The sequence below is a fragment of the Carassius auratus genome, unplaced genomic scaffold (assembly GCF_003368295.1).
Source record: "Carassius auratus strain Wakin unplaced genomic scaffold, ASM336829v1 scaf_tig00214857, whole genome shotgun sequence".
Lineage (NCBI taxonomy): Eukaryota > Metazoa > Chordata > Actinopteri > Cypriniformes > Cyprinidae > Carassius > Carassius auratus.
Window position 1 is genome coordinate 262,367 of NW_020527831.1, and position 24,652 is coordinate 287,018.

Below are 24,652 nucleotides of genomic sequence, written 5' to 3' on the forward strand. Positions count from 1 at the left end.
CAAATAATCAGCCGTAAGTGCAAAAATGTGTTTTAATAATTTATTGACCAATCTGCAAGAATATACAAATAGTTTGTTCAGGACTGCAATTTACTAATATTCTTTGTACAAAACTGCAACAATATACCAGTATAGAGATTATAGCTAAACTGCAACAATATTCCAATAAAAAAATAAGCCCAAAAGTTTAAATTAGATCACAACTGCAACCACATACAATTCAGTTTTTTTTCATAACTGCAACAGTATATATATATATATATATATATATATTTAATAACTGCAACAACACACAAAAGAATTGTTCAAAACTGCAACAATATAGCAAATTGGTAAACAAATAAAAAATAAGAATTAATTTGTCCTTAAAACTGAACCACCTGTGAACAGATTAATTCATCTTGACAACAGATGATGCATTAAAAAAAAAAAAAATCAACCATGAAAGCAAATAATCAGCAAGTATTTAAGTCTTTGACACTGTCAAGAATTTCTGCTAGGCAATGTAGGAAGATCTGACACTCCAAGTTTAACTCCATCCTTTCAAAGTCCGCAATCTTGTTAATCAGTGAAAGAACCTTTGGACTGACTGCTGATTTCTTTCTCGATGTGGTCTTCTCCACTTTCGATCCCTTCTCGGGGTTCATCTTAAAAAGGAATCTGTTGAGTAAAAAAAACATATTTAGTAATAAAACATGGACTGTACCATATGCTGTGAATATATTTAAAATAAAAGCAGAACAATAAGAACTTGTAAAGGGCATGCTTGTGGTGGATGTTGTGAAGAAGTATGTGAGAGGTAGTTGTGTGTGAGGCAGACTAAGAAGGTTGTGACAATGTAAGAGAGTGTGTTGTGTGAGGATGAGAGTGTGAGGATGCATGTAGGGCTGCACAATTAACCACATGCAGTTGTCAGATGCATTTGCAGATGAATCGCATTAGATTATGAACAGGATACTGCATAGCTTGTCAGTGAACTACAGCTCTGTTTATTAAATGTTGCTTAATTTGAAAACAGGTGATGGATATTTACTACTAATCACAGGACCGACTTTAATGACGAGACACGCCTGAAAAACGCATGTGATTAATTATGCAGCCCTAGAAGGTTGTGTGGGGATGCGTGTGAGAGTATGTTAGTGTGTGTGAGAGTGTGTGTGACTGTCTATGTGAGAATGTTTGGATGTTTGTATAAGGAAGTGTGTGTGAGAGGATGCGTGTGTGAGAGTGTGTGAGTGTAAGGATGCATTTGTAAGAATATGTGAAAGTGTATAACTGTGTGTGAAGATGCGTGTGAGAGTGTGTGTGTGTGAGAGAGAGAATGTGTGTGAGGTTGCATGTGTAACTGTCTATGTTAGAGTGTGTGGATGTTTGTATTAGAATGTGTGTGAGAGTGTGTGTGAGGATGCGTGTGTGAGAGTGTGTGAGTGTAAGGATGCATTTGTTAGAGTATGTGAAACTGTGTAACTGTGTGTGTGATGATGCGTGTGAGAGTGTGTGTATGAGTGAGGAAACGTTTCTGAGAGTGTGTGTATCTGAGAGTATGTAAGTGTGAGGATGCATTTGAGAGAGTGAGTGTGTGTGTGTGTGTGTGTGTGTGTGAGGATGCATGTGTGCAAATGTGGACGTGAGTGTGCGAGTGTGAAGATGCATTTGTGAGTGTGTGTATGTGAGAGTGTGTCAGTTTGAGGATGTGTGTGTGACCGTGTGTATATGTGAGAGTGTGAGGATGCATATGTGACATTGAGTGTGTGTGTGAGAATGCATGTGAGAGAATGTGTATGTGAGTGTGAGGATGTGTGTGTGTGACTGCGTGTATGTGAGTGTCTGTGTGTGTGAGTAGGCATGTGTGACTGTGTGTGGGTGCGTGTGTGACTGTGTGTGAGAGTGTGTGTGTTAGAGTGAGTGTATGTAAGGATGCGTAATTCAGTGTGTGTTGAAAAAGTGTGAGTGTGTGTGAGAACACACGTGTGAGTGTGATATGTGTGAGAGTGAGTGTATGAGTGTGTGTTTTTACCTTTGCACAATCTCTTGCGTTTCTCCTTGGTTTCCTGGGTATGAAATGTTCAAGCAGTTGTATGAAGCAAACATCAGAGCGTTGCAGAAGATGGTGATGTGGTCGTTAACTATGACTGGGTGAACAGAAAACATAAAGTTCATAAACCATAAACACCACAACTATTACAAGTGTAATATGTGAACATCTTTGCATTTTGCAACTCACCCTTTCATGTTGACCATGGTTTTAGCACTCACTGAACTTATCTGTAAGGAGAAAAAAAGCATGTAAATGTGAAATTTTAAGGAAATCTACAAAAATACAAAGAAATATATTGATAAATGTTTTATATCTATGGTTCTGAACCTTATCTGCGCCACCTGTTCATCCCTATCAGTGAGTCTATCAATAATCCCTATAAGCTATAACAGTCTTTAATTATAGAAGGGTGATTAAAACAGAAGTTGTGAAACTTTTTTCCCTAGGCGTAGATTACAAGATTACAAGGTTATATGAATTCTCAGATGACACACTGCAGACATTGTTTTTTCATTCACAATTTTAACTGGTCAATGGTTTCACCAGCTTTTTGAAACACTTTTAATATTTTAAATATTTGCTTAACCGATAGACAGATATAAAGGGTAACCAACAGAAATAATTTATTAAAAAGTGATTAAATACTGACTGTAACGATATTTCAGACCCTCAATAAGACTATATCTGGAAGTAAAAGAGTAAAACATGCAGACAAATTAAAGTAGTTAAGTGAATTTCATTATACAAGCGTAATAACCAGTGCTTGAAGAGGGAGAAATGCAGACGAACATAACGTTTCAAATCGCGCGTCACTTTAAGCGCTGGTCCTAATGAGTCTGTTTCTAAATTCAGAATTTTCATCCAATCTCGCCTCGAAAAATATGATTTTTTTTTTTTTTTTTTTGCTTTTAGACGACGCCTACTATTATGTATATCAAAACTGATTAAAAACACTGCATTATGCGTCGAAGTTCGGTAAAGTTGGCAACATCTACATATTCGAACTTAACATTAACTGAGCTAACTGTTAAATTTATGAGTTCTTAAACCACAAATGATAATAATATTTAATAACAGTATCGTAGACAACCAGCTAACGACTTTCCTTAAAGTAAGCCTGTTTTTCCCTCAGGGACAAAATAACATTAGAAGTTAACGTTACCCACACTTAACGACTAACGGCACTGGTCAGCGCCGAAGTTTGAAATACTGGTTTAACGATTCAAAAAGGTAAACATTCTAAGTTTTAGAACTCATATATAGTAGAAATAGCATTTAGTAATGACCAAAATGAGAAAACATGAACTTTACCTGCTTATTTTCGCCTCAGATTGAAGATTGACCGTGAAACTGAAGGTCGAGTTATTCCTTCTGCGCGCGCAGCAGCTCCACTGCGTGCTTGGAGGAGAATGTGTCCTTGCGCTAGGGCGGGAATTCCTTCAGTTCGAATATTACATTTTTTATTTTTTTTAATTTTAATATCAGCATATTATTATATTATTATATCAAATTATGAAACGGTACTATGAGAATAAATCCGTAATAAAACACCAAACTGAGCAGAACTATTTTGACAAGCGGAAGAAGATGTGGTCAGTTGACAGTACTTTGGAAATACGATTCTTTCGAGAAGGATTTTTCAACAAACCTGTTCAAAAAAGGATTAACCTGCTCTTTTATGCAAACACGCAATGTAGGCTACATATACAACATATTATATCAATAGTAGTAATAATAATAATAATAATAATAATAATGAACGTTAACTTTTGTACAGTTGTTATTTATATTTTTAATCTATTAAAAAATATGGCATTATATTATTAATGCCACACACACACGTACACACACACACACATACTGCACATACTACATATAAATATAGCGCATTATGTGAAATAAATCTTCAAAAATATTTTTGGGACGTTATGCACATTGACATGTTTTTCATGTGATTTTACATAAGATATGTAAATTTACAGTCTCTTTCTGTAATTTTACAATTTTAAACTGTATTTCAAAATTACGTGGAAAAAACTGTAAAATAAAACAGTAAAATTCCGTAAAATTACAGTTTTTTTTTACAGTGCAGCTGCAGTGTGCTGGTCTGTCATCTCTGCTGGTTATTGTGTCTGAGATTAGCCTCTCCCATTCTCCCTAAAACCCTAAGGGCACTAGAGCCGAGACGATGGCTGTTATCACAGCGTGCACAGTCTTTATCTAGGAAGCCAAGATGACGAGTGAGTGCGGTCACATGCGTGTTTGGCTGCTCAGGTACCGGTCTGTGACGAGCCCATGTTAGAAGCATGTGTGTTCATATGTGAAAGTGTTCAGTTTAGGGTTTGAATTTGAGGCTTGTTTTCTTTTATGTTCATTTGGATTATTCCATTTAAATTGAGAATGTTGTGTAAATTATTAGTGTTAAATGTAAAATAAAAAACTGTTTTATCAATTTTTATCATATTTTTATTTTAAAGTATAAATATGATGATAATGATAAAATATAGTAATATTTTAAGTATATCTTAAATTTTTTACTAATTATGTTATAGAATTATGCAGAGCTATTTAATGAGGTAATTTGTAATATTTTATATAAAGAATATTTTATTAATATTATTCTTATTGTTATCATTTTTATTATTAATTAATTATTTGTATTAATAAATGTAATAAAAATATTATAAATTGTATTTTATATATAATTTAAGTATTAATATAGTACTTAATAATAAAAATAATGAATACAGTAAAAACTTATTTTATTTCACATTTATTTTAAGAATTTGTATATGATATTTAATATCTGTGGGGTTTTATTACTGTTGGAGCAGGGTGTATATAATCCTTTTTCAAAAATAGCACAGGAAAGCAGTAATCCTTCAGAACAAAGGTGCATAAATTAGAATTGTCCCACTGAGCAGATGTTTATCATTAGACGGGCGATGTGACTCCGTCAAGACAGGCCTGTAATGAAACACTGGCACATGTTTAAAAGATGCTTAGAGGCAGCTGAAAGCAGAGCAGTCATGATAAACATCTTTAATTTACAGAACATCTAATTCCTAAATGTTTGACTCATACACTTAATTTGGCTGTGGATTCATTACTCACCATTTCCAAACCAGTCCCCGCCCCCCATCTAAAGCCCATCTTTCACTCCTACTCCCCCTTTCTCTATCTTCCTTTTTCCCTCTCCATCACACACAGCCCTTACTGAAAATTAGCCCAATTTAGCCCATCACTAATGGCCCCGGTGCTGCTGCCCTACAACTAATGGCATTGGGTCTTTTCCTTCATTTATGACCAGTAATTAAGTCTCTGTTGTTTCAAGGCAAATTTGCACACTAAGAGCCCCAATTTTTAACAATTAATTCTGTCGTGCTCATACAACGTGGCTTTTAATTACTGTATAAAAAAAAAAAAAGCAAGCACCTGGGACTGCAGCCTCCTGAGTGATTCATGATGATGTGGAGGCAGACTCAGAAACTCACAAATATTTTGCAACGTGCTTGCATCTTTTATCTGGACTCAGGTTGACTTTCCATGTGACATTTTTAAATAGGCATATCAGACATTAAATGAAAAAGGCAAACAGACATCTTATATTCGAATATTAACCTTAGGAATTATTACTTTTCCATAGAGTAGATGGTTTTGTTTGAAGTGATTTAGTGTCGTGGCAGCAGTCCCCCTGGAGGAACCCGAGGTTAAATGCTTTTGAGATACAATTATCCTCTTGAGACCCAGCTATTCATTTTTATGTCTAGTATAGTGCACTTTCTTTGTAATATCTCAGAGACTATTTTTGACAGATTTACATCCTATATAATATAATAAATAATCTTAATATAATCTTGATTATACTAAAAATAACACTTATTGCATAACAAATGGACATGGTAAAATAATTTTAGTATATATTATTTCATTTCATGAGAAAAATGAAACCACAGAGTGACACGAAACATGAACCTTGCGCACTTCTGAAAGAAGTGAATATGATATACTGAATTGAATTATGCAAGAATAAAGAGTAAACTGTAACAAAAAAAAAAAATAAAGAAGAAAAAAAACAAACATCATTGGAGTGTTTTACCAGAAAATAATAGTCTTTTTACTTTTTAAATTTCACTTTCTAGCGGTTTCTTTCTAATTGTGAAATTTACTAGCAAATTATGAGTGAAAATTGTTTCTACGCTGTTAGTTAATAATATGATATAACAATATGATATAACAATATGATATAACAGCAGTATAACAACAGTATAATATAATAATAACTTTGATATGTTTTTTTTATATTCTATTATGACCACATAATAAAAACAAATAACCTTAAAACTTAAACAGATTTTATGTAAACCTAAATGCCAAAACCTTTTTTTGTTGGGCCACAGAGAGGGTTATAATGGATCTGGATTGAGATCAAATTAACTCTCCAAATTCTGGACAACACCTGTTTGGGAATCTTGGCAGCTAACTACTAACTAAAAGTAACATCTGCTTATTTACACATTCAAAGAAAGCTAATTACGAAAGCAAGAGCCATCCTTGACACACAATGCCAACGAGTAATGTGCGTTCGCATGTCGTTTCACCGGCAGCATATTTAGACACTATTCTTAGAATTCAATAGAAGCTTAACTTCCAGCTAATTGACTTAATTGCTTATCCTCGTACCTCAAAATTAGTATGATCTCAGACCAGAAGTCCTTTTTGTGCATTTGTACAAGGACAAATCGAGTCATTTTTAGTTACTGAGTCAGAGCGTCATAGTCATCAGCATATGAGACATGACAGGAATACCTGCAAATGTGTATGTGAGTCAGACTCGAAACACAAAGCACACTGCCGCTACAACACCAACTATTCTTTAACAACTTGTGTTGTATTATTCAATTACGTTTAAGATAAAGCAGCAATTGTTTTACCAAGATGCACACCCTTAAAAACAGTTCTTTATTTACATCTATTGTCCACAAAAATTTACTTTTTAAGAACTGTTCACTATGACTAAGATTAGCAACTAGATACCAGGGCAGTCCCCTGATAACTAAATTAAATGAACTAATGTTTACATAGCTTTTAAAAAAATGCCATGTAGTCTCGTCTAGAAACACTTCAGGAGTTTTGAAGTCATTATCTGATTGGTAATCCTGAAGTCATCATCAGGATTAGCTAAGCGCTAGATTTTCAAAACTATGTGAAACATGTAAAGTTCACAACTGGTCTCACTGGTCTGTTGTTGTGGGGACATTTTCACATCCCTAAACATGATGCACCCAAGGTTCCCAGAACTTCTGCCATCAGTCTGAAGGTCTAGCTACGCAAGACTATATGGCATGTTGCCAATCAATGCATAGTTCCTATTGTGCTGGGTTATACACAACTCCAAAGTAGGAGCTGATTTAGTCCCAGTTTTCCCAAAAGGCATTCCTATAACTAAAATCGTGAATGCCTGCAGTGCAAACACACCAAAAAGTGGGAACACAGTTTACATAAACTTACTCCATGAACATGGAAAACACTGATAGATGGATCAATGGCGAATTCCAGGTACTTCTCCATCCTTCAACCTCTAGTTTTTGACGATTGCACTGTTGAAGGTTCTTTATGGAGCCAAAAGGAACACCACTGGGATAAAACCATCCTGAGCTTATATTCAGTCACTTAGCAAGGTGGTCAAGTAGAGATCTTCTTACATATTGCTTTGATAAAACGTTTGCATTTATGATGGTATCATAAATGCAACATAGCAAATATAAAACAATGAACTAACATCTGTCCTATATGTCCTTTAGATACACATGTCCAATAGAGGTGAGGTGGAAAGGGCGAGTGGGTAACCGCCCACTCCTGAGCACCATCAGAACGGGACTTACAACTGAATGGGCCACCAACCTCAGGCAAGAGTGTAATCGGCAGGAAATAGAGGCAAGAGGGACAGATCTGAGGGCATCACCACATAAACACACACGCACGCACATATGCACAAACACACACAGAAACGCACACACGTTCGCGACCCAGGGTACCGCAGCATCTCCACTGCAGTGTCAAAGCGGCTGATAATCCTAACACGTAAGCAGCTGGCAGGACGAGAGCGACATGGGAAGTTGGTTATTACTGTTATCATCAAAACTATTATCATTATCAGCCTGAGCAGCAGCAGGTCCCCTTCATCTGGGAGCGGTGCGTCATACGGCTGGGTCGAAACCATGAAGTGCCAGGAAGCAACCTGCACTGAATGTAAAATACAAAGACTGGGGGAAAATAGGGTTGATTCACTCCATTCTTTCAATTTTTTCTGCCTCTCCCCATTTCAGTCTCCCTCACCCCCTCCTCCTCTCGTCGCTCTTGCCCTTCTTTCTCAATTTTATGTTTTTCTTGAACTAGCACAGATCCATTTCTCTGCTTTTTAAGGATTTGCACTATCGGGACACTGTAACATAATGAAAGCACCTACATTTCCTCTCATACATCGATTTTGCTTGGCGCTCACATGCTCGCGCCCCCTCGCCATGTATACCGCGGTAAGGCCGCGCCACTGTACGCTGGTGGGCTGAATGCTCATGCCTGTCAGAGACAAAGCACCACCAGCTGTCTTGTCTCTCTCAAACACTGTCTTTCTCTGTTCCTCCCCCACTGAACAACATTTGAACCCCCGCAAGAGTTTATTCGAATTTCTTCGGAGACTAGCATTTTTTCTCTTATCTCCGATTGGCACATATCGGAGAGCGAAAGGAATCGTCATATTTGTTTTTTTGGACGTCTCCCACTCCGACAACCCACAGCATGCCGCTGTAAACATGGCACACAATGGCCGTCATCACGCTTTAGGGCGCCAAACCAGAGAAGGTGACTTACTGCTGCCATCAAGTGGCCTTCGGGGAAACTGCAACCTGTTGCTCTTAAGAATTCAGATAAACCAGTGTAAGCAGGCCAAAGCCTGTAGATATTGAAAATACTTTTGGAGCTTTTAAATCGTTTTTAAGTATTTTTTTTTACTTAAAATATTTCATTAAATGTTATGTTTTATATTTACGAATTCATTTATTTTTATATTTAGTTTTTCCCACATGTATTTATTTCAGTTTTCTTTATTTACATGTCTTACTTTTCTGTGTGCACCATGGAAATTAAGCAATCTGCCTTGTAGTGCTGCATTTTCTATATGCTATAAAACAGTCTATATATTTAAACAGCATCTGCATCAACTATAAACTACCTGATTCACTTAGTTCATTTAGATAAGACGGTTATAATAAAACATATTTTTATAAAATGCATTACAAACTCACCTTCTCACATAATTACCTTTAGGGTATATAAGAAGTTTTATTATAGCAAGAAAGACTGAGCTTACCAGTTTCAGTCATCGAAGCGTCGTTGCTCGCCTTCCCAGAAGTCAAATGAAAAATGTTGTCATTAACCTGGTCTTGCAGGGTTTGAAGTAAACACACTTTCCAACAGTGTGCTAGGCTGTCTGTAAATAACATTAATGATTATGGATGTCAAGTACATAATTGACTGAGGAGGTGGACGCCGGAGGTTTATCGTTCCCGGTGGGGTTAATCAGGTTAAGTACAATGTTGTCATGTGTGCTTGACGCTAATCCTGCCTAATCTAAGGACATTATCTTGAAACATATCCGAAAGGTGGAAAGATTAATGCTTCAGAAACAAAATACAAACCAGAGATGTGACAAGAATATGTTATCTGGATTAAAACTGATTTTATGTTCCCGGCCCACGTGCCTGTGGGACAGGACTCCTCATCCTCCTGAGGGTTTTTAATACTCTATCGGATGTGACTGATCAACAACCCCTTGAACAAAGCTCTGAGGCGAATGCAAATTTCATAGTGTCTTCTAAAATAAACATGTTACAAATATGTGTACTGTAATGCTACTACATATGTTTATCTCTCTCCGTCTTTCATTATGCATCGCTCTCGTTCACTCAAGAATGACCTGATTTGTTTGGGGCTTTTTTGGATGTTTTGTTATAGTGGTGGCTGAAAGGTTAAGGGTGTGGGCTGCTAACACAAGCATGGGAGGATCATTCTGTACAGTAGTAGTGAACCATGAACTGGAGACAAGAAGCCTTCATCTTTAACCCTGGCACAATATTAAGAAGTTATAGTGACACAGTACTAATCACACATAGAAGATCCTTGATAAAATGGTGTAAGGCCCACAAAAGATTTATTCTGGTCAAAAAAATTTGATTAGATATTTGTTTTTATTTGACAGTAAGGTATGAGTAAGGTTTGAGTTTCTCTAAAATAAGGAGCTTTTAAACCGGATGGTTATAAAAAACCAGCCACCAGGTTAATAAATTTCCACTTGGGCCATTTCCATTCGCACCAGCATTAGGAAGAGAAGTAAGGTGACCAACGACGAGTCGACGACGTCATTTACATGTGTCTTTCAATCTCTACAAACAGATAACAGGACCTTTCAACATACAGAAATCTACTCTTGAAAGCTGTGAGAAATGCCCGATCTGATTAGAGCTTGACAGATCGAGAAAGTGCTAACCAGCTTTTAGTTCAGTAGGCATCAGATGAGCGGATATTCAATGATTTGACTCTCTGAAGTTCATTCATGCAGCATAATTGTGGAGCACACCATTTTAAGTTAGTGAATGTCCTCTAGTATAACCCTATCCGTGATCTTCAGGATGACGCTCGTCTTTATCTGTGTCCATCCTGCTCTGTAGACATCCAGACCAGAGAAGCTCTGATAAAATGCCACCATCGGATCAGTGAGCCTGATAAATGTCAGTAAACTCAAGTTTACTTGAGTCAAAGACATAACTTTGGGGAGAAAAACAGGATGGTATTTAAAGGCAGAAAATAGAAGCACTCTGTACTCGATGGAAAAGATAATCCACAAAGCATCTATACAGAACTAGTGACTGATGTTGTATCTTCAACCTTCTAACTATAATTTGTAGCCAGTAATGTTTTTAGAAAGCTAATCTCAATATTAACAGTTAATAAATGTAGAAATAGGTTTATGGAGTTTCTCCTACATTTCCTACAATCGTTTTAATAAAGGATTCGTATAATATAGGCTTAATATACTCAAAAAGAAAAAAGGCTTACTGCCTGCAGTGAATTATGCATAATTATAATTATACAATTTAAACTTAATTAAATATAATTAACTCGAGTATAATCTTTATGGTGATTTGCTATGTAATGTAACATCAGTTCTCTATACTTCAGCCTCAAGCATTTCTGCTCCACTCAGTGCTTGTCTGACATTTTCCAATTCAATAATAATGGTTGCCTACAACTATGGGAACTTCCGATCTAAAGTAAAGAAATTAGCATTGCGAATGCTGAAGTGCATTTATAAAAAGTTTACAGTTTCTGGTGCAACATGAGTTTTAAACTCAGGGGAAGCATTTTTACACTTTTAAACCCAAAGAGTGTTTTATACACATCAGGGAAAATGATTCTCAAGTCAGCATACAGTATTATGTCCAGTGTCAGACAATGATTTATTAGTAATATTTCAGTGCCCAGTAAAAAGGGCCTAGTGATGCTCTGCTTGTGAACATTTCTCTTGTAAATTGCACAAATGTGATGTCAAGCAAGTAACTAGCTACATAAGACTTAACTGGGTGCATATAATTGCAACTCTATACTTCAAGTAAGAACATCTGTTTTATCGACATTTTTACATTCAAGTAGTTTAAGAAAAAAAAAGTTTGACTGAAAGACGTTTTGTGCCTTTTATTTTGAATTCACTGCATGCGCTTCATAACATCCGCCCCCTCTACTACAGCCAGTCAGATCATTTCTCGGGAAAAGAAACAAGGCAAATGTGTCGAGAAAGGTGAAACTTTGAAAGAATTGGCAGTGCCGTATACAGCGAGAGAGTGTGTCTCGTTACTGATAAGAACTGACAGTTGGTTATAAAGTGAGCTTGCAGAAGGATTTTCCTTTCAGCCAATACAGCCGCCCAACAGAGGAGAAATCCATATTGATTGGAGGCAGTTGACTCAAAGACATGACCGAAGTTCACATTAGTGACACATTATTCAACTGTTGTGCTGACCAAGCATTTCTTTTCGAAAGGCCTTCAAAAAGGGCGAATATGCTCGCTAAATCTCCGCAGTAAACAGCTTTGTGTGTAGTGTGTGTGAGTGATTACCGGTGGGGAGTTTTCCGATCCAGAACAAGTAATTGCTTCTGACTCGTATGAGACCTGCAGGTATGCTGATAAAGAGCGACAGTGCGCATGCGCACATTTGTCAGAAAAATAAAATCATTCTTTATTTACATAAATAATGATGTATTATATAATATCGGAATGGAAACTACTTGTTGCCTTTTCACAGCGAAACTTAACTGTTTATTTTTGTGTCGGGTTCAGTTTTCTTGTAGTTCTGGAGAATGGAGCGCAGGATCAGAACTCGTGTGGCGGTGATAGGAGGCGGGCCGGCGGGGCTCTGCGCTGCGAGACACATCCTGTCTAGGCCCGAGGCCTTTGATCCACCCGTGGTGTATGAAATGACCGATCATTTGGGAGGGACATGGTTCTATGAGGAAAGAGTTGGCACATATGACGATGGATATCCCATCCACAGCAGTATGTATAGGGACCTCAGGTAGACACCAATATGTTGTTCCTATCCCTGCTGAGAATAAAAACATCTTCGACTTGCCTTAGACTGGTCAAGCTGGTCTGATCTTTCAAACTAACAAGCAGAAGTAACCTCAAACCCCATCAAAACCAGCAGACTTGACCAAGTCGGGTGAACTGAACAGCTAACAAGTCTAGGTTTAAGATTTTTTTATGACCACTATTATTATTCTGAGCAGGGAATTTATTTATTATCATTTTTGTACTTTTATATAACTTTATGTATTATAAAATCTCATCTGTTTTAAGGACCAATTTGCCTAAGGAGATTATGATGTTCCCTGATTTTCCCTTTGATGACCGCCTGCCTTCTTTTTTGCACCATACTTCGGTTCAGCAGTATTTGGAAAAATACTGTGAGAAACATGATATTGCTCGTCATATCAAGGTATGTGTTTGTCTTTATTCTAATATCTGTGTCTATAATGAAAAGTTATAGAAAATAAAAAATTAGGATGAGATACCTATTAAACTCACTTCCATTTTTTGAACTCAGATTATGAAAAGAAAAATTAATGCATTATCATACTAGATGTCTTAACCAATTAATGTGTTTGTTACTACATACCTCCTGTAATTTTAAGTCAATCTGATGATTGCACACTGGAAAATGAGTCTCCGTGTGTTTACGTGTTGGAAAACTTGGTAGCACTTTATTTTACAGTCCTGTTCCTCATGTACATACTATATACTTATTATAGTAATTACAATAACTATGTAATAACTAGGTACTAACCCTGAACCTACCCCTAAACCTAACCCTACCCCATGTAGTTACCTTGTGTTACCAGAACTTTCTTAGATAAATACACTGTAAGTACACTATAAGTACATGTTAGTACACGCACTGTAAAATAAAGTGCAACCGAAAACTTTAATCAAAAGAGGAGCCCTTTAAATGTGCATTTCTTATTTAAATGTTTAAGTCTTTGTTTTGGGTAGGTTTCACTACTTACAGTAAAGTTAAGAGGTTAATGTTTAGACTTTAGCATATTATAACCTATATCTTGGATGTGGGAAATAATTACAGTTCGATCCAAAAAATATGCCACGCTAATGTATTACTTCACAGGCATTATTACTTTTAAATCCATCTGTGTGCTCTCTTTATGCTCTTCCACAATGAAAGTCTATGTAAATACTTTATAAACAGACTTTTCATATAAACTGATGGTTGTCACTTTAAGTTAATCTCTATAAAATGGTTAATAATTTATTTTCACAGCTTTAAGAGGACAAAATCTAGACACAGCTATAGTTTATGCCCAAAGATGAAAGCGGCATGTCATCCATTCAAAGAAGGAGCCATTAAAAACCTGTCATATCTGTCCGGGAAAAAGCCACTAAAGGCTGGAATACACTACAGGACTTTGACATTTCAACAGATTTTTAAAACACCAGTTTATGATGTGATCCTAAGTCGTTTAGTGTATGATGGCCAGTTTAACTCTGTGACTTGGAAATAGTCTCAAAGGAAAACTGGGCATTATACACTAAACGACTGAGAATCATACACTGCCAGAACTTCAAGTTCTTCTGATCGCAACAAACTCATCCAGAAATGTTCACATTGTTGCTAAGAGACACTTGAAATTAAATTAAATTAAAACAATATGCATTCTTAAATTGGCTGAAAATATCATACTTGTTTGATCTCCTCTGACTGGGTGGAATCAAAGTCTGAAGCTAAAAAAAATTGGAGTTTGTGACCATCATATGTGGACATATGACAGTCGACTCTGATCTGCAGACTGGCTCTGACCTTTGGCAACTAGAGTCAACTTCTTCAGACTGTAAATCTGTGGAAAATTGGAGCAAAAATCGTGTAGAGTATTCAATTTAATAAGCAGCTCTATAATGAGGCTAGTTTCTGTGTTCATCCCCATAAATGAAATGTTTTTATTGTTTTGTTTTAATAAAACACAATGTGAGCTTAATGGGAACAGAGGTGTACTTAAAGAGTACAAAATTGTACCCATTAAGCACAGCCAGAACTTTTGCATTTATTGATTTGTGTGAAAGATTCATATTTTATTTTAACATAACTTTTTTTTACTGAAACCAATATCTTGTGCACTAAAAAATGTCTCAACATAGATTTTGGTGAACTTAATGGGTATGTTTACCCTACTTCACTTCACTTCATCAATGGATCCTCCACAGTGAATGGGTGCCATTAGATTGAGAGTCCACACAGTTGATAAAAGCTTGACTCCTGTCCATCAGTTAATATTTTATAAAGTACAAATGTGCATTTTTGTAATAAACAAATCCATAATTAAGAGGTTTTGTACCTTCAAACCGTTTCTTCTGAGTCCTCTATCCAGAATATTGCAGAGAAAAAGTTAGCTGTCTGAATCAGGAGAGAAATATGCACAGATCACATTTACTCAGTTTAAAAAGAAACCCTGTCCAAAACAGTTCTAAACAAATGTTAGTGGATTCTGATGTGAGAAGACAACAAGGAATGAAAATTTGAAGGAAGAATTATTATTGAGTATGGATGTGTATTTTGGCCAGAAACAATATTTTAAGTTTAAAATGCCTTATTTCTTAAAAACACTTTTATTTTATTTTTTTGCTTTGACATTAATTGACAAGACATTAATCAATGGCTTGGAGTCAAGTGGATTGCTTGGTGATTTTTGTGATGTTTTTATCAGCTGTTTGAACTCTCCTGCTTGATGGCACCCATTCACTGCTGAGGACTGATTTGCCAATTTGTAAATTTTTCTTTTTTACAAATCTGTTCTAATGAAGAAACAAACTAATTTTGGATGGCCCGAGGGCGCGTACATTTAAAGCAAATTAAAAAATTTGGGCTAAACTACTCCTTGAATCATTCCCCTAACGGCTCTTTTATTGCAAGAAAAGTAGACTTGAGTTTAATAAACACAAATTAACCATCCAGAGTAAACTATTGTTAAAAAACAGTCCATCACTATCCCTGTGACTGTACATATTATGAAACTTAAACATAATGTCTCTACATATCTGAGAAAGAAGCAGAAAAAAAAAATCCATAATAATGAGGGAAACGGATGTTATTGGAAATTGTGAATGTACGTGAGGTAGAAACTAAATTAGTATTGACGTGAATGACATTATGGATTAATCATCATGCGACAAATGCTATTTGGCATGTGTCCGTTTATTTTAAAAACTGAGAAAGCAATACATGACTCTCTTAGTCCAACTACATAAACTGTATTAGTCAAGTAAAAGAGCTGTTAGGGAAATATTGTTGTTGAACCGCTTGTGGTCAGAAAGTTGAGATCAGATGTAGGGGTCACTGACCCCTGCTTGTCAAAGCCATCAACGTCACCACATAATCAAAGGACACATCCAAGTGTGTTTCGAGAAATGTTCTCAGTGTTACTAAGTATTTATCTTACCACCGGAAGCAAGAATATTGCTTATGACAGACCGCTTTGTCCCTCACAGTTCAACACCGTGGTGGAAAAGGTGAAGCCCGTCTCCATGGAGACAGAGACGGGGGGAGCTGTGACGTGGGAGATAATTTCGCGCAGCACACGTGGAGACCAGAACACGCAGACATTCGACTCGGTGTTCGTCTGCAACGGGTGAGGGATGCCATCTTAAAGAGTCCTTTTATCTCCCAGACATGCTCAAATGGACACAACTGCATCTAATCTCCGATTGCAGCTTCGCTGTGATGTTCTAAATGCATAGCATTCTTCAAATAGTGGCATGTTCATTTACCCCATGATATCCCCAGAGGCTTTTATCTGGCTGAATTCTCGCAGAGGTGATGTGAATAGGTATTATGTTATGCATTCATGTGGCATTTCTGTGAGGGAATTCAGAAGACCACAGGAGCCCTTTAGCGTCTCAGCGCTGACTCATATTTCCTTGCTCTTTCTGCAGGCATTACTCCGACCCCCACCTGCCCTACATTCCTGGAATAGAGCATTTTAAAGGTACAACAAATGATCACTGATCACTACAAATGCATAACCTTGAAAGCCCCAACCATTAGTCTCATTACACCCCTGCATCTTCCCTTTTATGTCTCTGTCTCTCATCTTCTTGTGTTTATCTGTGCCTTCTTCCACTGCTGTTTTCTGTTTTGTAGGGAAAGTCTTGCACAGCCACTCGTACCGCTGTCCAGAGCCTTTTGCCAACAAGTCTGTTGTGGTCTTAGGGGCCAAAGCATCCGGTGTGGATATTTCCATTGAGTTAGCCCAAGTTAATGCCCAGGTTTGTGGCTTAGCTTCCTTTTTTAAAATGTCACATACCATTTTAAATGCCACAGATTTGTTTGGCTGTATAATGAAAGGGTTGGGCACCTGAAAACAAAAATCTATCATTATTTACTCACCCTTCATGCTGTTCCAGAGCCGAATGACTTTCTTTTCATTCTGGAACACAAAAGATGTTAGTTCATGCTGCTCGGAATCGTGACGGATGCTGACAAGATCCAGAAAATCAGCGAAAACATCCATAAAAGCAGATGTATAATATTCAAAGCTTTGAAGTTTTAGCATCCTTGATATTCTTTTATAGGTTTTAATCAGATTTTATTCATTTGGTTCGATTTTTATATTTCCAATTTTCATTTTAGTTAAAGTTTTAGTCTTTTTTTTTTTTTTTTTACATTTTTATTAGATTTTATGTATGAATAGTTTTAATAACTTTTATTAAAGTTGTAGTTATTTTATTACTTAAACTAAAAAGTGAGAAATGGCAACTAGCTAAAATAAAACAAGTTTAAGTTAATGGTTTTTTTTAATGTTTTTTTTATTATTATTTATTCAAGTATATAAAAAAAGTGTTTCATGGTTTTTAATTTTAGTTAAGGATAATAACACTGAAGTCATAAGGTCTTTTGAAGTCATAAAAGTATAACAGACCCATATTTAAAGTTTCTATTTTATTATGCATATTACAGATCTTATTGTGAAGAATTTAAATGTTCCTGTTTCCTTTTTCTTTTCCTTCTTTCTTTTTTTTTTTTTTGTTTAATAAAAATGTCATAACTGGATATATACTAGGTTTCTCCAATGATTTAATCTTCTTAAATCCCACGCCTGCAAGCTTACGTTAATCTGCCTCCACTTTTAAGTGCAACGCATATCTCTAAAAACAATCAACAACCGATAGACAGAACCAAGTCTTCGCCCTGCTTTTTAAAAATGTATATATAGTGTGGAAGAAAATATGGAAGAAAAAATTTGTCAATACTCACTACTTCCATTTTATTGTGACTTTAATTAAAACCTTCTACAATGCATTTTTATTGTTTTGAAAAGATCAGTATGATCTGATATGAACTCGCTTTTGTGTTTAAAAAAAAAAAAGAAAAGACAGTCATATGGGTTTAGACCAAACTGAGTGTGAATAAATAATAACAGAAATGCTATTTTGGATTGCTGTATCCCTTTGTGTTGTTCATTTCATCCATCTCATTGGTTAACATTTCAAATCTTAAACAAGACTGAGATTGAGCGACTGTTTTTCAGTTTCTTATCCGCAAATGTTTTTCTCATTCTAGGTGATACTAAGTCATAACACACCACCCATGTCCTTACCTCCTCTGGGTATCCGGCAGGCCCGCGCTGTTGTTGGGGTTTCAGAGGACGGATCTTTACAGTTCCAGGACGGATCAGTGACTCAGGCTGATATTCTTCTGTTCTGTACAGGATACAACTTTAACTTCCCTTTCCTTTGTCCATCAGAGCTGGGACTAGATGTACAGGATCTTTTTGTGACTCCACTCTACAAGTACTTGCTGCCCCCTGGCTTCCCTTCCGTCTTCTTTATTGGCATTTGCAAAACTATTTGCCCTTTCATACATTTTGATTGTCAGGTGAGCAGAGAGGAAACACAATATGATTTGAATACTGAATGTGAGTGATTCTAACTGTAATGTTCTTGTTTTTATCTATAGGTTAAGTTTGCTCTCGCTGTCCTGGAGGGCTCTGTAAAGCTGCCCAGCCCAGAAGAGATGAAGAAGGAAGTGCAGAGAGAGATGCAACGAAAACAAGACACAGGTGTGCAGCTGAAGCACTTCCTCAATTTGGACAAGGATCAGTGGGATTATTACCTGGATCTTGCCAGGATGGGCCGATTCACACCCCCTCAGCCAGTGTTTGAGAGTCTCTATGAAGAGGTGCGCAGACAGAGGCAGAAAGACCCACAGAAATACAGACAGATCAACTATAGGCTCATTGATGCCACACAGTGGGAGCTTCTGGAAGCTCCACCAGAACAGACAGATTGAGTTTAGCTACAGTCTGAGGACAAATGAATGAGATTTACACTGCATTGCTTTGTAGAACTGTCTGAAGGAAGAACATAAAAACTATATATATATATATATATATATATATATATATATATATATATATGAGAGAGAGAGAGAGAGAGAGATATAGTGTGTGTATTAATAGGTATATATACACTATATAGATATATGATAGATAGATACATGTAGATGTATTGATATGTCAAGATTTGACATTTTAATCTTAATTTTTTATTTATTTTTCTATTTCAACAAATAATAATAAAATATTAGAAATTAGTTCAGTTTTTTCAGTTATAAATTAGTAACTGAAATTTGAATTTAAATATTAACATGATCATCATAATGTCTTACTATTAATATTCTTATTTTGCTTGAATAACAACAACATATGAGCCCCACAAGTAATACATGTCTTAAAAAATAAAATGCTTTGCATCAATGGCCCATACAGCATACGTAGCCTATCTACGTCAATGAGTCAGTGACATAACACTTCTTATTTCTGTCTAGAAAACTATAAAATAAAACAAAGATATAGTTAAAGATATAGGAAACATGCTGCCATATACATACAATATTTTTTTATCCACTTGAAACAGTGTTGTTGTCATGTAGTCATTAAAATCATTTTAAAAATTGTATAATATTTCATTTTTTTTACATTCCATTCAGTATTCCATAATTTTATTTTTATTTTATGATCCTGCATAATAAAAGTTTTTTTTTTTCCTCAAACGTTTTCCGTCTTCATTTAGTTTTACCTAAATATTTTCAATACTTTAGTCCACTTTCAAACTGCATCAGCAACCTCGAGGTCCTCCAGAAATATTTCAATATTTACAGAGAGGGATATGATTTTCTACATTGTTGAAGCATTGCATCACAGCTTTCATCAGCAGTGTGAACAACACGCCACAGTCATGCAGACTTCTCCCAACATGTGAAACCGGACACCTACTTTCTCAACCCTTCCCAAACACTCTTATCTGCACTTCCAGCTGTCACTAGAACACCATACACAACATTAACGCACAATTCAGACTTTAACTGCAGCAACTGACTCCTATGAAGTTCAGACGATCGACATCGATAAAAAGTCTCCGAAACTTGCGGTTCAAGAAAACAGTTGAAGAAAGACGGACGGAGGAGGGCGGGAGGAAAGGGAAAGCCAGAGGGGTGTTTCCTCTGCAACAGAGGAAGGATTGAACTAGTGAGAAATAATTCATTAAACAGCATGAAATGTTGAAGTACATTGCATTTTAGCTGACAGTCGCGATGTCGACATCAGTTTTACGATAAAAGGTGAGTGAATTCATGTCATGTAGCCTACTCTTATAAAAGAAAAGAAAACAGGAACCGGAGGCGCAGCCACGATACGATACAACTTTGTCACGTCTAAAATTGAGTATAAAATTTATAACGAATAGAAAAAAATATATTTTTAGTGGTTTCTTTTTAAGGATTCAAGTATTAGTCATGCGTCACGAAGCAAACAGAAACGCTAACGTTACTTAATTTTAATGTGACGCGTGTGCTGGGATTTTTTTCTCTGAAAACATTTTAATGTAGCATGGCTTTCTTTAAGATCTGGAATAAAATGAAATGTCCTAGTTGTCCTACTTGAAGGGTCATTTCATTTAATTTTGTCCCTCATGAACATGTATAATTATATTAACAGCGAAAACATTTACTCTCTGTGTAGGCAATTTCTTATGTAGCCTATATGCAGAAACAAAAACAAAAATGTTTTTTTTTGCATGAAAATGTCTTTTGGCCTGTTCCCAGCCAATGTTTCCAAATTCTCCTGAAGTATGTTATGAAATATGCCCTTTATGATTGCAAAACTTGCTATAAATCTGTCAACTGTTGCTTATTCAAGGCAGCTATATCCTAACTTACACTACTGCTCAAAAGTGAATGTCCATTGGATAATATTAAGAAATTAATACTTTTATGGTGTGAAAATGTATTAAAGTTACTCTAAGGTGTTTATAATGTAACAAAATATTTTGTTTTAAAAACAATGCTGTTATTTTTAACTTTCTATTCATCAAAGAATCCTTAAAAAAAAAAAAAAAAAAAAAAGAATTCCACAAGAACATTATGAAGCTCAACTGTTTTCAACATTGATGATGTTGACGGAAATGTTTCTTGAATAGCAAATCTGCATATGAGAATGAATTAACTTGTAATAATATTTTTACAATATTAACGTTCAATGTATCAAATTAATGTAGCCTTGGTGAGCACTTTTTTTAAAGACTTTCGAAAACATTAAAAATATCACCAACCCCAAGCCTTTCCAGATTTATTTATTTTTTACAAAACTTATCACTGAAAAATATTTCTTAAAGAGCACACTCATTTTGTTGAGTCACCCTGGATGTTTTCCCCCATCCAAATAATTTTTGGTTTAGGTTTTAGGTTTATGAAAGGTTTAGGAAATTTTTTTATGTCTTTATATTTTCTAATATATAAAATTTTGCATCACCCTCCAACGGATGGAGGAGAATCCAGACAGCGACAGGCATTATGAGACGACCGCTGATGACCCCTCACCATCGGGCCGGTGGACCAAAGAGCAAAGTGAGGACTCCCCCCTGGATGATCACAACCTACCCATCATGCAATGGGAAGATTTAAGTTTGCGGATTGCAGAGCTAGAAAGGCAGGAAGAAGAAAGAAAGAAAAAAGCAGAGGTAACATTTTACCAGGACTTTATATATATATCTTTATATTTATTAAAATATTATTAAAGACCTCATTATGCTTCAGAGTCTAGGTTTATCAGCGCGAGACCGAATACTTGGATGCTGGACAGAATCAAAACACCATTCACTCCATCGGGAGCCATGGACGGATGAGAAGGACTACAGTCCCTGCCGTGTCCCTGTCATAACATCACGGTAATTCACATATGCATGCTCATAATCCTCAGCTACCTTGTTCTGTTTAATGTATGCTGTGTGTTTCCATCCTTCAGGTTTAATAGTCCTAAAAACCTTCAGCTGTGTTTCATCAACAACAGCGAGAGTGAGGAGGAGGATGACGAAGGAGCATCTAGCAAAGAGGTGGGTGCAGATAGTCGTGATTGAAGTTTTCCTGAGATTTATCTCAGGTCATGATTTATGAGGTTGCGAAAAGCATTAGGTTTTTGTTATCCTCAGAGCTCATGTGAGGCAGGGGGACATGGGAGTTGCTCTCGGGGACTAAAACAGGAAGTAAAAGCAGCACTCAGGACTCTCAGAGACAAGCTATGGGCCGAACAGAAGGAGAAAGAGGTGGGGGATTTCAAAGACATAGTTCACTCAACATGAGAGTCTTGCATGACTGTCTTTCTTCCGTGAAACACAAAAGGAGAATGCGTTGGGTGGTTTATGCATGCACTTACAAAACAAAAATGGAGCTAGTAATGGGGATGGAAGCTTTCAAGTTTCAAAATGGATTCAGAAACACCATAAAAGTGTCATTCAAGATATCTACTTTTGTGTTCCACAGAATGAAGTTCCACAGGATCACATAAGGGTGAGTAAATGATGGCAGAAAAGCTGACTTGTTTCCCTTTCATTTTCTCCACTTGGATTTCAAAAAAAATCTTCAATAAAAAGTTACCAGCCATCTCCGGGATGATTCACAACATTTCAAACTTTCATCTGAAGCCTAAAATCATTTACCCGTTATAAGTATAAAATGTGTGTACTGTTTATATTTATTATGTATATATAAATACACACTCTTACAGTATATATTTTGAAAATATTTAAATTTTGTATATTTATATAATTTATATTATATTATTCCATATACAAATATAACATTTCTAAAATATATACATGCATGTGTGTGTATTTATATATACATAATAATTATACATAGTACACATAGTATATCATGTAAACAAAAACTTTTATTTTGGATGTGATTCATCGCGATTACTTGTTTGACAGCACTAATATTTACTTCTTACTAATAATTAGTCTGGAAAGCAAAGTTCCTTGATTATTACGCTGGAATGAGAATATAGTTCCTAGCCATATAGGCCTAGAAAATTGCAACTTTTCATTTTCCATCAGTCTTAGTACACGACGCAACTATAGAAGAGTCAAGTTTTAAATAGGAAAAATATAGAAACTCTTAGGTCATTTTTGAGCGAGATGCTAACGGTCTAATCAGATTCAATGATCTATGCTAAGCTAATAGTGCTACTAGATTTGCTGAATGAATCCGAAAACAGTAAAACTCAAATGTTTAACTCTAGGGGAGTTGGAAAATTTGAGTGTTCCCTTAAGGCAAAGGAGGGTAAGTGTTAATTTCTCTGGTATTTATTTTGTGCATATTTTCGTTTTATTTTCAGCAAGCCACCCACAGTAGCATGAACATAAGGAGAAAGATTCTCAGCCTTAGTGATCTGCAGACGTGCTCTTTACTGCAGTTGAATGCGCTCAGGGCCTCGCTGAATGAGGACATTCAAGGTATCTTTTCCTCAGTGATGCAATTTGCAGTCACTGAACTGCAACAATATTTTCAATCAATAATACAACTCACAAATGTCGTATAGCTTTCATGCTTCTTTAAACTCTTTTCCAAAATCTTTTTGCTCTTTTAAAATGCCATTGTGATAGTGCACTCATTTGATTCATGTTTTTAGATTTGAGCTCAGAACTGGTGAAACACCTCGTAGTACGGGACCACCTTCGGACTAAGCAAGATGCTTTGCTCCTGGATGTACAGGATATGACATCATTATGAACTATCTTTTTGTTTGGAACACTGCGTAACTGCAGTTTAATGTTGGCACTTTCTGAAAGCAGTAATTTACTGTTACTCATCCTGTGGACTAACAAAGGCCAGAATATCCTGTTTATTCTTGAAGAAATGTAGCCCTCACAGAAACTTTTGTTAAAAATGTGAGTCACATTTATTATAGTCACAAGTTTTATTGTGGGAAAAAGTGCCTTATGACAAACTCTAACGGCTCTGATTCATATGTCACTTACAGTTTAATTTTACTTCCATAAATAAAGAATATATTAAGCTGCTGTCAAAGCCATATGTGATCAATAACTGTGATGTATTAATCATCAGTTACTTTAAGCATTCCATTAAAATACAGTATATGTAATAGCCATGAAAATATAAACATGTGCATTTTGCAATCATGAATGTGCCTTATAACTTTCCTGTGTATCGAACTTATACATGAGAATGAAGTATATCTCAGTGCTAAATATTCACAATAATTTAATAAATCATTTATTTTATACACAGTCGTTAGCCTTTTTTGTGGAACTGGAAAAGCGGTTATACCATACAAACTCTGCATTAAAAGATACTTAAGGTTATTATGTGGTTCCTTAGATTGCTAGACACCTCTATTTAAGGTGCCTCAAAGATCCCAGAAAATAATGATGGATTAAAGTCGAAATTTATGTTGTGGAATTTTTTCAGTGATGAAAAAATAAAGTAATGCACATTTTTATACATTTGTATGAATAAATGTGTAATTTGCAGACTTTTTTCCCCAGCGACAGTACTGATTTAAAGTGACCAAAAAAAGAAAAATTGCTGAAAATGTACTCACCCTCAGGCCATCCAAGATGCAGATAGTTTTTCTTAATCTTAAGAGATTTGTAGCATTATATTACTTGCTCACCAATTGATCCCCTGTGGTGAATGGGTG

At 35.9% G+C, this 24,652-nt stretch overlaps 2 protein-coding genes and 2 long non-coding RNA genes across 7 annotated transcripts in view; 2 read left to right on the forward strand and 2 right to left on the reverse strand.

Annotated features, from left to right (window-relative positions):
* The window catches only part of LOC113093052 (uncharacterized), a 38,746-nt gene extending 28,811 nt beyond the window's left edge, over nucleotides 1–9,935 (reverse strand). The window contains exon 1 of the long non-coding RNA XR_003287700.1: nucleotides 9,408–9,935. This is a non-coding gene — a long non-coding RNA (uncharacterized LOC113093052). The remainder of the gene's footprint in view (nucleotides 1–9,407) is intronic.
* LOC113093051 (uncharacterized) lies at nucleotides 27–3,743 on the reverse strand. The gene is made up of 4 exons (XR_003287698.1): nucleotides 3,350–3,743; nucleotides 2,225–2,265; nucleotides 2,018–2,132; nucleotides 27–660 (listed from the first exon to the last, which is right to left on the reverse strand). It is a non-coding gene; the product is annotated as an uncharacterized LOC113093051 (long non-coding RNA).
* A 1,891-nt stretch (nucleotides 9,936–11,826) lies between the features above and the next one.
* On the forward strand, nucleotides 11,827–19,051 carry LOC113093072 (flavin-containing monooxygenase FMO GS-OX-like 2). 2 transcript variants are annotated; one of them, XM_026258913.1, is made up of 8 exons: nucleotides 11,827–12,146; nucleotides 12,432–12,666; nucleotides 12,951–13,089; nucleotides 16,146–16,285; nucleotides 16,590–16,642; nucleotides 16,798–16,922; nucleotides 18,217–18,531; nucleotides 18,613–19,051. In XM_026258913.1, exons 2-8 carry the CDS (start codon nucleotides 12,452–12,454, stop codon nucleotides 18,943–18,945), a joined length of 1,320 nt encoding a protein of 439 aa, XP_026114698.1. In that variant the 5' UTR covers nucleotides 11,827–12,146; nucleotides 12,432–12,451; the 3' UTR covers nucleotides 18,946–19,051. The 2 variants fall into 2 exon arrangements, with proteins under 2 accessions (XP_026114698.1, XP_026114697.1); XM_026258912.1 differs by having other exon boundaries at nucleotides 11,829–12,269.
* Nucleotides 19,052–19,162: 111 nt separating this feature from the next.
* On the forward strand, nucleotides 19,163–24,239 carry LOC113093070 (schwannomin-interacting protein 1-like). Of its 3 annotated transcripts, none has more exons than XM_026258906.1 (8): nucleotides 19,700–20,274; nucleotides 21,474–21,671; nucleotides 21,748–21,878; nucleotides 21,956–22,043; nucleotides 22,140–22,253; nucleotides 22,471–22,497; nucleotides 23,327–23,444; nucleotides 23,621–24,239. In XM_026258906.1, the coding sequence occupies exons 2-8, from the start codon at nucleotides 21,474–21,476 to the stop codon at nucleotides 23,719–23,721; spliced, it is 777 nt and encodes a 258-aa protein (XP_026114691.1). In that variant the 5' UTR covers nucleotides 19,700–20,274; the 3' UTR covers nucleotides 23,722–24,239. The 3 variants fall into 3 exon arrangements, with proteins under 3 accessions (XP_026114692.1, XP_026114691.1, XP_026114693.1); XM_026258908.1 differs by having other exon boundaries at nucleotides 19,703–20,274; nucleotides 21,480–21,671; XM_026258907.1 differs by lacking the exon at nucleotides 22,471–22,497 and having other exon boundaries at nucleotides 19,163–20,274.
* Nucleotides 24,240–24,652: the final 413 nt, after the last annotated feature.